Genomic DNA, 15361 nt, shown 5'->3' with positions numbered 1-15361 from the left:
TAATGAAATCCTCCAGGCTCTTAGCTCTGTGTCAGCAGCTGCGGAGGTGTTCATTATCTCGGTGAACATGTCATCCCGAGGTTCTTTTTTTCGCCTTCTAATCTGCAACAGGCGGTCAGTGGGAGTAACAGATGCTGAGCTGAAGGCCATGCTGTCCACTGAAAGGCAAGCAAACCACAAGGTATCCATTGTTAGTTGGCCCCATGGAGGAAAAGCAATGTTACAATGTAAAAATAACTCCTCTTTTATATTCCCAAGGGAACGGCAGACGCGCATACCAATCTCTACCTATTGCAGGGGTCGTAGTACTGTTCTAGCCATGGTAAGTGCTGGTGCATCCATTTCAGGAAAATCCCCATAGTGCATGCTGCATAAGTCCATAGTTCCCCAACCAGCAGGACTGTTGCACCCCCCTGACCTTTCCAAAATAGGTTTTTGAAAAGGTGGTACAGAGGATGTGTGTGTGTGTGTGTGTGTGTGTGTGTGTGTGTGTGTGTGTGTGTGTGTGGGTGGGGGGCGGTGAAATTCCACCAGGCGAAATCATATGTGGGCACCTGTTTCGCAACCCGAGACCTATCGTAGTCACATGCTGTCTTGTAACTTGCAGTTTACGTACCCCAAAAAACCTCCCATGGCAGAGGAAAAAAACCCGATTGTATGGAGCGGGTACTGCAAATTTGCGCCATCTTCCCTAGGTGACCATGAATTATATCAGTCTCCTGAGGGTAACAGAGGTGGAAAGGGAGGATTTACTGCAAGCATCTGGGTACAGGCCTGGCCCTTATGCCGCTATGCTGTGGTCAGCGATGACGCCTACACAATTAATAAGAAAGTGGCAGGGGAACGTGTCCTATAATGGTGGAAGAAATAAGGCTGCTCTCCCCAGAAACCTGCAAAGGATCAGAGTACCTAAATGAAAGTTTCCTGGAGATATTCATGGAGGATTCTCGGAGCATCCCTGTGCATATAAACTGTCTTTTCCAGGGCGAACCCCTTGCTTAGGTGAACTAACAACGAGGAAGCCCATCTCCACCACCACACTCATTTTTTTACCCACTATGACAAGAAGCGGAACTGGGGAGATAACCATAGAAATGAGATTTGCAGTACATACTCACCAGATTTGCCTTCCCCGGCATCTCGGTCACTCACGGTGTCCTGCATCCGGCTGGGCTGTTCTGGGGTTACAAACAGCTCCTAGTTTTCAGGGAGAATGGATTCCCCAGTTGCCTGGCCTGTTCTCCTCCTCATCCACAGAGTCCTCATTCATCCTGGATTTCCCTGAGGTATCTATGCTGTGTGGTGGTACAGTGATGGGGTCGCCACCGAGAATCGAATGCAGCTCCTCATAAAAACGGTACATCTTTGGTGACAAGCCAGAACGATTGTTTGCCTCCGAGTTTTCTGATACACCTGCCTCAGGTCTGATTTTAATGCGGCACTGCTGCGCGTCCCTCCTGTGTCCCTTTTCCAATATGCCGTGTGATATCTTTTCATAAATATCTAAATTCCTTTTGCTGGCTCAGAGCTAAGCCAGAACAGACTCTTCGGCCCACAGACCGAGAGATCCAAGACCTCAGGTCGACTCCTGGCTGAAGCGCATTTGGGGCATGCAGTTGCCATGATCAGTTGTGCTGGCAAGCTTTCTACGCTGACAAAACAGGAAATGGGAATTCAAAATTTCCCAGGGCTTGAGGGGAGTGGCTGTTTCCTGTGTACATGGACATGGTGCAGCAGAGTGCGAACGTGCAGAGCAGTCACAGCCGAGCATTGTAGGATAACTCATGGAGGCCAATTACATCGAATTATGCTGCACTCTGCCTACACTGCTGCTCATTCGACCCAAAAAATTCAATTTCAGCGCTATGCCACTTGTGGAGGTGGTTTTATTACATCGAATTTTCCCACGATTTAAGTCGACGGAACTGACCAGCCAGTGAAGACACATACATTATGTGGTCGGTGGAAGCTGCATTCTGTCGACCTACCTTTGCAGTGTAGACCAGGCCTAACAGAGTTCCATTCTCTCTGGAGGCCCCATCTTTCCTGCCTTCCCCTGCTGTGCTCCAGAGGTCACCCTCATTGGAAGCATGTGCCAGCTTTTACTCTCATGCTGTAGTTCCATTTCACCTGTGCAACTGTAAACTACAAACTACAGATGGGACATGGCTTGCTCTGGCAACATGGAGACCGTGGATGCTAGCCCCATAAAATAACCTTGATAAAATGGGTAAATCATTTTTCACTCCCCTTACAAGTGCTCTCTGAGGTTGACTCTCTTGCACTCCCTCTTTCTATAGCAATTTTACCTTTGGGACTATGCATACAATTTATAACCATACTGTATGGTTTCCAGTGGTTCAGGACCAATGCACCACAAGTTGAATCCCTGACCTATCCAGCGGGTCTGGTTCTCCTGTCACTTACACTGGTTTAAATCAGGAATAATTCCATTAGACTCACAGTTATACTATCCAAAAAAAACAGACAGAGGGAGGAGAATCAGCCCCCCCATCTCTCATCTGTTTCTGATTCTGTTTGAAACAAAATATCCTGTCTGCCTTCAGATTGCTGCTCCCCTTCTTGGCAGCATGGGTTTATAGAGTAGATAGACCATATGCACAGTAAGTCACCAAGCCTTTATGTTTTGTTTTTTTTATAGCAGTCCCGAAAGGGGTTATGGTGAGCAATGCTGAAGACAACTCAATATTAATAAACAAGCTTTACTCTAATCTGAATTACTAACCTGAATTTATACAGGGGATTTTACAAATTTAATACCAACAATTCCTTCATACAAAGGGATATTGGGTGGCGGGGAGGGAGAGTCCATCCTGCAAATGCAAATCCAGACAAAGTTCAGCTGGCCAAGTAGCTTAGTGATGGCTTGTGATCGAACTTGCTAGGTGGATTGTGTTCAAATGCCAAATGCTTTCCTCAGAAGAGCGTGATTAAGCAAATACTTTGCCTCAAAAGCAGCACATGGAATTTTTAAGCTCTGCAGTGGCTGGGTTCTCCAGGACAGTCTGCTCTTTCCAGTTTGTAGAATGTGCTGCTTGGTAGATGGAGCATGCATGTGTAGGAAGGGAGTGGAGGGCGGTTACAATGGGTCACCTTGCGCTCCCTCTACCCTAATAGGTGTGGGAGTTTAATATATGCTAGACAGGTCATTAAGGAAAACTGGCATGGCAGCACTCACTTAAAAGGACAATGATCTCCCATAGCCATGGGCTTGGTCTCTCTAGTTTTCAGTACAGTTCAAAAAATATTTCCATTTTATGAAAGGATTAGAATGCACAATGAATGTGAATGAGGGAAATAACAATGGTTTTACCAGTTAGTTAAAACATGGTACATTCCAAAATCTCATGCTAGACCCTGAACTCCTGACAGATTTGAATTATTACTCTACCGCATCATTAGATTCTGCATGCTACAGGAGAGGTCTGTTTTCATTTACTACTGTTCGTGCAAATGTAATTTTCTTTAAAATATTCCTCACCTCCTTGTACAGGGATTAAAAGAGGTCCCTATATTTTGTAGATGGAGTAAGATCATTAAAGCTGTACATATTTTGGTCAGGCTGAAGAGTCTGGAGTTGTTTGGATGATGGGAGGGATAAGTAGCTATGTGAAAGGCTACAAAAACATCCTGCTGAAATGACATACACATGCAACAGACCCCCCCCCAGTGATAGTTTAACTGCAAGCCACAAAAGCACCTACCTGAAAATGGAAAAGCCCTTTTAAAATGGGGGTTTAATTCTGAAACACACTCATCCCAAAACTGAGGCCCACATTTACAGCATCCAAGCACGACAGGATTAGCACGATGGTGGGCACTAGGAGACAGTATTTCAGACCAGTGCATTAACGCTGCAGAGAACTGCATCTCTGAGACTCAAAAAGAAACCTCACTGAATTCACTGAGTTACTTCTCATCAGAAAGGAGGATCCAACTTCTGACCCAAAAGGGTCAAGTCAAGAACCTTTTGCCCATGTTGGCTATACTGTACAGCACATACTGCTTCATGGAAAGGCCAGTCTTACACACACAATGCATCAGCTGCTTTTTAGTAACAAGACTAGCAAATAGAATGAATGGAAGGACTCTGTATAAACATTAATGGCTGCTAGTCCTGTGACATGGAGGAGAGACAAGGTCAGTGGCGTAATGTCTTTTATTGGACCAACTTCTGTTGGAAGATATAAGCTTTCGAGCTACATAGCTATGGACAAGTGGGTTTGTAAGTAACCTAGGGATCTCTGGATCTCTCTGGCATTTTTCCTTGGGACTGTCATGGGATTGAAGTATTTAGATTTGGACTGGATCTGGAAAGGTAATGTCTACTTGAGTTGTACCACTAAGGTTGCTTGAGTGATGCTCTGCACTGGATCAGTGGAGAAGGGCCTGAAATCCCCATGAAGATGCTTAGACCCTGCTGCAGGCATCGTAGTGGAGGTGAGTAGCCTCAGTTGCACAGGTATTCTAAGAGGAAGCCACCAGTAAGTCTCTCACCCTGTGACAGAAGAAGTCCGCCTGCTTTGGCAAGACTTTGTGCAGAATGGTGGCCCCGAGAATAATGGGGTGAAAGAAACTCAAAGACCCTGACTGACCAGCAGAAGGAAACCTCCCAAACTAACATCACTATTGAGCTACTGCCAATCCTTTGAGGCTTCCTGTAATTTAAATCAGTCATTTGTACCCTCCTACATGTTGGTCTGAAGTGGCTCAGCAAACTATTTTAACTGAATTCTTCTGGCTGGGATCAGGTGTGGCAAGAGAGCCAAGACAAGTTATTCAAAACGTACTAACCTGCGGATAATTCTGCCCTAACAGTATGCTGTCTTGGATGTAAAATACAACATTGCATGACTTGTTTTCACACATGCTCTTACCCCTTCTCTTTTCAGTTTTGCAATGTATTCTCTTACCGTATTTCGAGATATCATCCCGGTTGTATCCAAGACTGGATTTAGGATTCATATATACATGATCATTTGCAAATTTAAATCGAACTGAGTTAAACTTCTTGGTTAAAGTTTATTTAACTTTAATTAATTTCATTATTAGTTTTTCTGGACTATATAGGGCTGTAAAATGCAGGTAACAATGATGCAGACTTCCAAAGATTATTAGTACCTGAACATGGAAAACATACAATTTATGACTCTGTTGCAGACATAAAAGGCTTTTACTTTTCTCTATATAAAGGGCCATAGCACAGCCATAGCAGAGACCCTTATATCATTAATTCTCACCCATGTGTATTTCAGGTACAGCAATAGAACTGCTTGGTGTCATTTTAACTACACTTTTATAGCCCTAGATTACAAAAAATAAAGATAAAACTACACTATAAATTAATTAGAGTTAATTTTAGCAGCTTATTAGAGAGATTGAATTCTGATCACCTCTATTAGACTCCAGACCTGTGTATTCAAAGTTATCTGATAAATGTCAAACAAAGCAAAGACAAAGAAGAAACAAATTTAAAATTAATTTCAGTCATGTTGTAGGTGTCATAGTTCACACAAAGAAAAACACACAGAAAATTGTGGTTAAAACACAGGACACACATGCTGTAATTGTGCTTACCAGCTTGAGAGAAAGCTTCATGTAAAAATTGTAGAGGTACAGGAAAAAAGAGAGAAAAACAACAGCGCATCAGTAGAAGAGGAACTTCTTCAGTCCTATTGTTATAATAAAATGACACACACATTCTCCTCACTGTTGGTATGTGAAAATGGGTAACACTAGTAACAGATCTGTGCAAAAGTTCACAAGATGGGCCAAACACTACCACTCAGCTGCCATTTCATTAGTGGAAATAGAAAAGGAAAACATGTTACACCTTTGCATATTTGCTTTGGCAGTGCAGGTGAAAATGTGACCCAGACTGACTTATTTCAATGGCTAAGATAGCAATAGCGTATCCCCTTTAATTAGCACCTTTCACTGAGAAAAACAGGTGCTTTACATATTTAAATTATTAGGTATGTCACCATGCTCAAACACTGAAGAGGCACTGGAATTCAGTCCCTGCTGGCGTGATGCCCAACATATGTCTTAAGTGCCAGCCATGCTATACAACTGTTTAGGGCAAGAAGTAGGAAATAACCACCAACTGAAATTCTGCCAGGACATGGGGACTAACCCTTGGACATCTCCTGCAAAACATGCCATCTCTAATGATTCCCAGTGTTCAGGTCCTAGGTTACACATCTCCACCCAAAAGACTGCATTCCCTTACTATCATGCTGGAGCACTAATTAAGAGGGAAAAGTGGCCTCTGTGTAGTAACCAACACCACTTCTTGCAGCACTTAGGACATCCTTGTAGGTCTCCCATCCAAGAACTAAATATGCTCATGCTTGTTTACGTTATAAGGTCTGACAAGATCACAGCAAAGAAAGCAAAAGAGGAGGGGGAGTCTCTCCCCTTCTTTTTATCCAATTATTTCTATTTAAATTTTTACTTTTATTTCCATGCCTACACTATTGGCTGATATATAAGTCCCTTATGTGATACATACAATCTCTCTCCTCAAAGACTAATATATTTCTTTGTGTACACCCAATACATTATCATTCAGTTACCCTGGATACTGAGGGCCTAAGTATTGTGCATTAAAGGCCATACAAGTGTTCTGTCCCTGTCCTACAAGCTTACAAATACAGCTCTCCGAAAACAGTGTTGCAGTGCCTCATTACCTAAATGACAGTGCCTTCTTACTAGTGTTTCAAAGACACTGTCACAGCTGCAACCCAGGGTGCTTTCCAGGAGCTGCAGAGAATACAGTAAAAATATCACAGCACCATTCCATCCTGGACCTAGGGGCACGAATTAACTGCTGGTTAATACAAGACACTGGGTTTTTAAAGGTTACTTGCTTGGAAGGGAGGGGAGAATCCAACTTTGAGCTCATCCCACCTCATTCTCCAGTAACCTGCATTCTGACTGTGTTGCAAGCCCCTCAGGGGTAATGGCTGGGATTCACAAACTATGTAACAAACCCCCAGATCAGATGCATTTAAATGTACTGTGTGCTGAGGCAGAGAAAGCCAGATGAAATGTGGAGAGCAAGCACTCCACTTACACCATGAGTTAATCCATATTTTAAGACTGTGCACCTCTGCATTCAAAAGCTGCATGCAATTAAAAACTGGGAAGTCCATCAGCTATTGTGTTCTGATCTTCAATAAATGAATAGAAGTTCCAGTTTTAGGCAAGCACAATTCTTTAAGACTGGACCTAAAATGAGGGTAAGGCAGTGGAAGCTCAAGTTAAGGGGAAATCTTTTTTTTGACATTGCGTTTTAATCTTTACGATGCTGTTAAGGTTATTTACAGTCACTTGGCAGAGTCTAACTTTATATTAAAATAAAAATAAGCCAAGCATTCAGACAAAAATATGGGTCTTAAAATAAATAATGATATATTGCCTGTGAATTGATCCATCCTAAACTGCATTTTTGTGATGATAAAACTGGTCAACTACATTCCCCTGCAGTTAAAGTCAGTCAAACAAACACATACTCCTAATCACAGAACCTAGAGAAACCTACTCATGCAAGGAAAAAGCCCTTGAAATAAACAAACAAAATTCAGCCATTTTTGAAAGAAGAGGAATAATTATACAAATTGAAAGAGGAATTGGCTAAATATCTTGCTGATGAAATTCAAATCTAGGCAGCCCTTATGTTCATAATTGCTTTAGCATTCCTGTGAACTTTAGCATAGATATGATAAGCACAAGTTGAGATCCTTGTACATAAATACACACAACAGTTATGGTGCAGAAAAAATATTTACCTACAAAGCCCTCTAAGAATGCACAAATGTTTGCTACATGCGCTACATTCTAAACACTAAACTATGGCCAAAGAGTAATCAGCATTAAAACTATTCTTTTTCTGTAAATTCAGCAAATGTTAAGGAATAATAAACATTCCATATCAAGCACCTACGTTGTTGTTTAAGTATTATGAAAACCAGAAACTTAATTAATGAATATCCCCAAAATGTACACCAGGCACTGTTTTACACAGCATGAATAACAAAGCAGTAGAGATTTTAATAGGTTGTAAATCAAATGAAAACAATGAAATTTAAAGGCCTGTTCAAAGTTTTCTGGTTTTGAAAAATGTTGGTATTATATGGCAGCAATTCAACTGCTGTACATCTGAGAAGACAAATTTGTATTAAATGTAGTTATTTAATGACTGCTTTGGGGGGGCATGTCTGTTGGGTTTTCACAGTGAGAGATTTGCTCAGTTCATGGGAGAATGGGACTTCCCTTCAAATGTTTAGAGAATGACATTACTAGAAAATGTAACGAGCAAAACCCAAGCTGTCAGTTTAAGACAGGTCTAACATAACCTTGCAGGGAACAATGAAGAGCCCAAGAGCCACAAGCTTCAATAACACATGAGAGAGCATGAAAGCCAACAAGTCCATGTGTTATTGGACAATCACGGACACCAACCTCACTTACAAAAGACAGGGGATCGAAATAAATCACTGGACTTCCAGTTTGTCAAAGGGTAAAATGTTTTATCTTTGATCCTGTCACAATCTCCTCTACAATCTGACTTTGTGCATCCTATTTAGATGTCACAGCACTTGATCCCTTGAACCACAAATGTTACATGACGTTCAGGGAAGTTTTAGTGGTGGTAGCAGTGCAAATTAAAGCTCTGTTGAAAAGGCGCAGTATGTTCCACAGTATCACTGCACCGATATGAATGCACTGCCATTCTCTATGGACAGACTTATATTCACAAAGAGCCACAAAAATATTTTTTAACAAATAGAATGGAACCCTCTTAGAATCTCTTTACACAGAACCTCACTGAATAGCAGAGGTCAGCCCACAAGTCTAATCAGTCTTGTAATTAGCACATTGCAATGAGCTGAAATAGTTTGGGATTATATTTTCCTTTAGAGATTTGGGACAGCTAAACTCACTTTAAGCAGGTTCTGAATTTCCCATGTTCAACCATTTTAGCTGTGCCAATTTCAGCTTTTCCAGTATTGATGGCTGCCTCTCTTTCACGGGATCAGTTGTTTCTATCAGTAAGTCATGGCTCTCCTCAAACTGAATTTGCAGTTTCCTTATACCTTCTGTGAACCTCATTTCCACTGAGGCACCCTTTTGCAGCGTTGTAAGTGGGGTTAGCGACTGTGCAGCAACTGTATGGGTTGATCACACCATACACAGACTTACAACATAGTCCCTAGCCTCAACGGCACACGTGGGTTTCCCTAAAGTCCTCTTCATGAGTTCTTTGTGAAAATACAAAGATTGAGTCTGCCGGTGAGTCAGCAAGAGAAAACACACACTTGTTAACGAGAAGCCTAACAAGGATACCTCAACATTTACTGTTTCTACAGCAAAGCGATAGCTCTGGGTTTAATTAGCCTTTAAATGTGTAGGTGGGAACTTGCAAGATACCTAGATAACTTCGGAGGGATTTTTTTTTCTTTTGCTAAGTTAACTAAGCATCATATTTTTAAAAGATAGATTAAACATGCCAAATTATAAATCTTTCTTTGTTCAGTCCAGAATAAATTAATGCTTTTTAAAAACTAGTCTTGGCACAGGGTATGTATAAAAATAATGAGCATTCCCAAGGGCAGGGAATGCAGTTACTTTTCTTTTATGCTGACTTTGCATATCATCCAATAACGAAGTAACATTTACTACAGGCGGACTGACAATTAAAGTGGCACATCAATGAACAGGGTACACAATATGTCACAGAGGCAAGACAAAATGGTCAAGGAAACACTAACTGATGCAATGGAAAGAAAAATTACATTTTAATAAAGTCAACAATTTCCACTAGAAAAGAAACCACAAAAATCCCTCTATAGTGTTTACGGGGATGGCCTGGAGAACAGAATCTGGTTGAGCCCAGCGTTAATCCAGATGCATACTCTGACATAGATATGGCCCCATGCAGATATTCTTGCTGGGGCTACAGTCAACCTGCACCAAACATGAGGGGTTGGGTTAGACCATATCTGCACTACACGTGCCAACCATACTCCTTTTTCAGCTGATAGATTCATAGGTTTTTAAGGCCAGAAGGACCCATTATTATTGTCTAGTTTTGATCTCCTGCATAACAATAGGCCAGAGAATTTCACCCAATAACTCTGGCCACCAAAGTTTAATGGAATGTGAACTTTATGAGTTTTGTAGGCAACCAGAACAGCCTGCCACAACTTAGTTGCCTCTTTTGCTCTGTTCTTGTATATTAAGGAAGTGGCCTGAATTTGCCCCATGGAAGTATGTGCAATGTTCTGAACGCTGGCTTGTGGTATCGCTGAATCAGACTGAGAAAACTATCTGTTTACGTACAAACATCTTGGTAGCTAACGACAAAAGGAAGTGAAATACAGAAAAGCACATCCAAAGGTTTAACAAGGTGCATCAGTGGGTAATAAGAAAAAACAACTAGAGTTCTGTAGCACTTTAAAGATTATCAAATTTAATTTCAGCAGGCATAAGCTTTCGTGGACTTCAGCCCACTTCCTCAGATGCAGTTGGTACAAAGCTTATGCCTGCTGAAATTAAATTTTATAGTCTTTAAAGTGCTACAGAACTCTTGTTGTTTTTGCTGTATACAGACTAACACGGCTATCCCTCTGGGTAATAAGAGTGATTCTAAAGAAACCTATGTGATCTTTTTACCCTTACAATTTCAGCTCTCTCTCCACTCAATTAAAAACTACACAGTATACACCATATTCGTGATAGTTTGGCTGAGGAGGCATTAAAGCTTGAAAAAAGGCTCTCTTAGCACTGTTATATGATTAGTGTATAATGACATTTTATGAATAAAATGTTTAAAGCAATTAGTCTTAATTGCTTAGATAGCCAAATATTTACTGAGTAAGAATACGTACACTGGAAATATACATTTGTGAAGCGCCCACGGTGCTTTTGTGTGGTGCAAAATAAAAAAAAGACATTTTTACAACAAGCTAGAAATACCTAACGCTGTTTTGAGAACACTGTTCAGTGAATGGCAGGCAGCACTATTGCCTTTCACGAGACCAGATTGTTATAGCCTTGCTCACTCTATGAGTAGTCCCATTTAAATCATTGGAGCTACTCTTGGAAGAAGGTGCCACTCAACATGAACAAGCCTATCAGAATCCAGCCCTTAAAGAGAGCTGCCTCAGTAGCACCCCTACATGTAGCGCCTCCAGTGTAGAGTTGAAAGAATGAGCTTCCCCCTCAGAAGTCATTAGGAAAAATGGTTGTGAGGGAGGTTCTGTAGTTTTGCACGTGTGGCTGCATTTACAGAACTTATTTTATGACAACTCTGAAACTTGCAGATATCCAGTGGTTTTCATGGGGAAACTAATTTTTTAGTACGAATCTGAACTGTAAACTTGTCAAGATGGCAGCTTCCAGACAGATCATTATGTTGTTTTTTATATGCTACTTAAGAGAATTTTTTAAAATGATTTACTCTTTGTAACCAGATGCAGTGATTAAGATGTGGGCTGCACTGGAGTTCTCCAAACTCTTCTTTGTAATTATATGATTGAAGTTCTTTATACAAATCATCTCCAGTTTTACTGAACTACAGCCTCTGGACCAAACTATCAATGGGATTCCCTGCGGAGAGCAGTATTTGGCCCTTTATATCCAGTTGCCTCTTTATTGTGACAGCTCACTTTTTGAAAACACAAAAAAACTAACAGTTAGAGCTGCTTTCTATACTCTTCAATTATGCTTTGAAAGGAAACTAATCCTTTTGAAATTACTTAATAACCAAGGGCTATATCGTGCCATCCACTTCTTAGCATGCTTAAAAACTGATGGCAACAACATGGTAGCATGGTGGAATAACAGACACGTTGTCCTAATTTTCAAAGAAAGAAACATTCTTAAAATGCCTTAAATGTGAAGTTTTAAAAAATTACAGAAGCTATATATTCAAAGACTTCTAAAGAGAATAATATTTAGCTCAGTATAAATACCCCAAACATCAATTTACAAATACAGACTTTGGTTACAGCAAGTAGTGCACTGAAATCATGTGAATAAGCATTTCAGACACAAGTAAACTACAGGATCAGGCCTGTTGTTCTATGCCCACTTCTCGACAGTTTATTGTCTTGTTCTGAGTGTTTCTCCTCTCCAGGTATGTAACTAGGTGCTTATGTGTATATAGCTCTATAAATATCAGCATCTCTGTGCACATATATACATTAGCCCAGATTCTTAGCTTTGGTTGAGGAGAGCACAGTGCAACTCAGAAGAGGGCAGTGTAACAGTGGCTTTACGCAATCTGGGCTGGCTGCCTGGAATAAGTTAGAGAGCCTGAGGGCCTCTAATTTATGCCTGCTGCCAATGACATCAAAAGGCCAATATGTCAGGCAGGGATCACTTGGGTGCAAGGAAGACCTGGCCAAGTCCACTATACTAGCAGCAAGGAGGTCAGGAGTACAGGATCTGCAACACCAGCTCCGTGTCACTGAAGGATTGATCTACCACTGGGGTGAAATTCCCATGACATTGGCAAGTATTTTAGGGCTCCTTTCCACTGGCAATGCAGTGCAAAGCAGCAGCACCACAATGCAACATCTGACACATTGTGTTGGAACTACTGTAAAGAGATCTTATTTGTGACCTGTAGCCCCCATGAGTGTAGAGGTATAAAGTTCTTATACACTGCATGGAATTCTAAATTGTGCACTCCCCATCTCATAGACATGGGGAGCGACAGTCAGTCCAGAATCCAGCAGAATCTGCAGGCTCAATAGGAAACATCCAGAAAAGACTTATCTAGACATGCTGGGATACAATTCTTTATGCTCCTGAACCTGGAGGAGACAGCATGGGCCAACGGATAGAGCACTAAAGTGGGAGTCAGGAGAACTGTATTCTTTCCCCGCTCTTCCACAGGCTCATTGTGTGATCTTAGACAAACTCTCACTTAACTTCTCCATATCTTAGTTTTTCCATGGCGATAATAATGCTCATCTGTCTTTGTAAAAAGGCCAGAAAAAAAACAAACCAAAAGCAAAAAAAACCCCACATCTCCAAATCCTACTAATAAGTGTGGATCTCTGGAGTGCTACTTGATGAGGTACTTGTTTTGTCTCTGTGCAAAGATGTCACCCCCACATTATTTAATATTAGCTCTCTCCTTCCACCTTCTGGAAAAGGTAAGCAACCCCCTGTCGAAAAGGAACCAGTCATTTCAAACAGGAATCTGTTTTTGTGGTTTCATTGTGGGATTTTTGACTACAAATGACTTTACAGCATTGGATTCCTTGGGTCTGTCTATATGTTATGGTAAAATACAATGGGTTCATTCACAAAACAAAACAAGATTTTACATAACGGAACGTGCAGTAAAAGTGCAAGAAAGACAGACAACAAGAGGCATCCAGAGGAGAACTTACCCCGCGCTTTAGGCTCCTGAAGCAGTGGATTTTGGGTTTGGAGGTCATGAACTCGTTGAAGCGATGGGAGAGGGGTTCCTTTTGCTGCTTGGGAGACTGGGGGCCGTTGGGAACAGCAGAGGGTGAGGCAGAGGCAGGGGGAGGAGGAGGGGGCTGATGGGGGGATGTTAAAAGGGACATAAGCTACGTATAAGAGATGGAGAAGTGATAGAATAATAAACCAAAATAAAAAGATAAAACACAAAACGAAAATAAGCATCAAAAACAATATTCAAAATCCAGGAAAAAGCAATTAAAAACAAATAATTAAATATTTAAAGCCATGGTTCAAAAACGTAGGTAGGGAGGAAACAGTGTTTAAGATTTGTGTTAAAAGAAGAATGTAATAAAAATGGGAGTTTTAGTAAGTAATGGAACCAAAAAGTAACACGGAGTAATTCCACAGAAAGCTCATGCAGACTCTTACATGCAAACTCTATTCCCCTAGGTTACTCTGTGCTAGTTCTGTGGGCTGGTCAGAATGATGTATATGTATACATCTTTCAAATACCTGAATTTACATGGATCAAATTAGGAAGGTACCTTAGTGCCCAGTAGCGTTTCTATTATCTAGAAAACAACAAGCCTCGTTCTTCCTGCTTTCCAATGATGTTGCTCTATGTACACCACACTTATCTTTTTAAAATTACACTACAAATTTAAGAGAGAGAGAGGTGTTAGGCCAGATTCTGCAGTTGGTTACACAGATGTAAGCACCAAAGGGCTTGATTCTCTCTTGCCCTGCATTTCACGTGGACATTTACATCAGTGCAAAGTAAATGCACCATTCTGATTTGTTAGTGTTCTACATTCACTTTGCAATTGCTGTAAATGGCTAAGGAAGGGGAAGGGCAAAAGAGAATGAGGCTAAATCAATGGAGTTCTCTGGGTTTGAAGTTGTGTAACTGAGAGCAGAATTTGTCTAGTTGTCCTGAGACAGACAGATAATCCCAGATAAATATTGCCATGCATGATGGTGTAAAATATGACAATGGAGAAAAGAAGAGTTTAATGGATATAAATGATAATGTGAGTTAAAAAAAAATCAGCTGCACTGTACAGGCTCAGTTAAACGTGCTGTTAAAGGATGAGTTACAACCATTCCCCACTTCCAGCTTCCCTGATTGCTGTACCCATGGTAGAGATTGAAACGATAACGCAAATAAAAAGCTGAGGAGAGTTTAAGAAATATCAGAACAACAACACTGGAGTGAAGTAACCCAAAATTAACAATGTTAGTTAGTTAGCAGGCATGACACTGCACAAACAGATACAATTCCCCATCTGAATTAGAAACAGAAATGGACCATGGCAAAGACAACTAAAAAGATAAACAAAGAGCAACACAATCTAAGAAATTATATAGAAATAAAAATATCTCAAAAGTAAAACAAACAAAAAAGACTACAACAAAACACCATAATAGGATATCAGCTATTAGTTTTCTGAAACTAAAGTTGTTGTTTTTAAGCCTTAAATTAATTGCCAGGATTACCAAACAAGAAAGAAGTTAATGGCTACAAACATACCGAGATGAAGTCTGAAAGTCAGTACCTTATTTTTCTTGATGAATGGCCACAATTTGCCCTTTGATTTGCCGCCGAACTTGGGCTCGGATTTTCCATCCCCTCTGGAATTTGAAAGGCTGGTTTCAGAGACAGTGCGTTTCATTGGCTGAGTGAAATCTTCAAAGTCAATATCTCCTGGTGGTTCAAACCCTGATTTAAAGGCTTCTATTACCAGCTGTGAATCCTGAAATGGCACAAATACAATCTATCTGTAAATGTGTTGCAAAACAATAACAAGAGTAGCTGTAAACATAAGAGTAGCTGGGATAAAAAGTCTCCTTGTCATAATGAAGCATGTGATATCTTAAAACTAGATGATCA

At 40.8% G+C, this 15361-nt stretch overlaps 1 protein-coding gene across 18 annotated transcripts in view; it reads right to left on the bottom strand.

Moving 5' to 3' along the window:
* Positions 1 to 15361, bottom strand: part of FNBP1 (formin binding protein 1) — a 134936-nt gene that overhangs the window by 30177 nt on the left and 89398 nt on the right. For 4 of the 18 annotated variants that reach the window (XM_067541972.1, XM_067541973.1, XM_067541977.1 and 1 more), the window contains exons 9-12: positions 15027 to 15224; positions 13434 to 13616; positions 5599 to 5613; positions 5415 to 5450 (exon numbers count right to left, since the gene is read on the bottom strand). In XM_067541972.1, the coding sequence (XP_067398073.1) occupies positions 5415 to 5450; positions 5599 to 5613; positions 13434 to 13616; positions 15027 to 15224 (432 nt within the window). The remainder of the gene's footprint in view (positions 1 to 5414; positions 5451 to 5598; positions 5614 to 13433; positions 13617 to 15026; positions 15225 to 15361) is intronic. The other 14 variants (XM_067541978.1, XM_067541979.1, XM_067541982.1 and 11 more) reach the window with 6 other exon arrangements.

Source organism: Emydura macquarii, unplaced genomic scaffold (assembly GCF_026122565.2).
Source record: "Emydura macquarii macquarii isolate MOO-44397 ecotype Brisbane River unplaced genomic scaffold, CSIRO-AGI_Emac_v2 contig_691, whole genome shotgun sequence".
Classification (NCBI taxonomy): domain Eukaryota; kingdom Metazoa; phylum Chordata; order Testudines; family Chelidae; genus Emydura; species Emydura macquarii.
The sequence above is the reverse complement of the archived record's forward strand: the minus strand, read 5'-3'. Positions and strand labels throughout refer to the sequence as shown.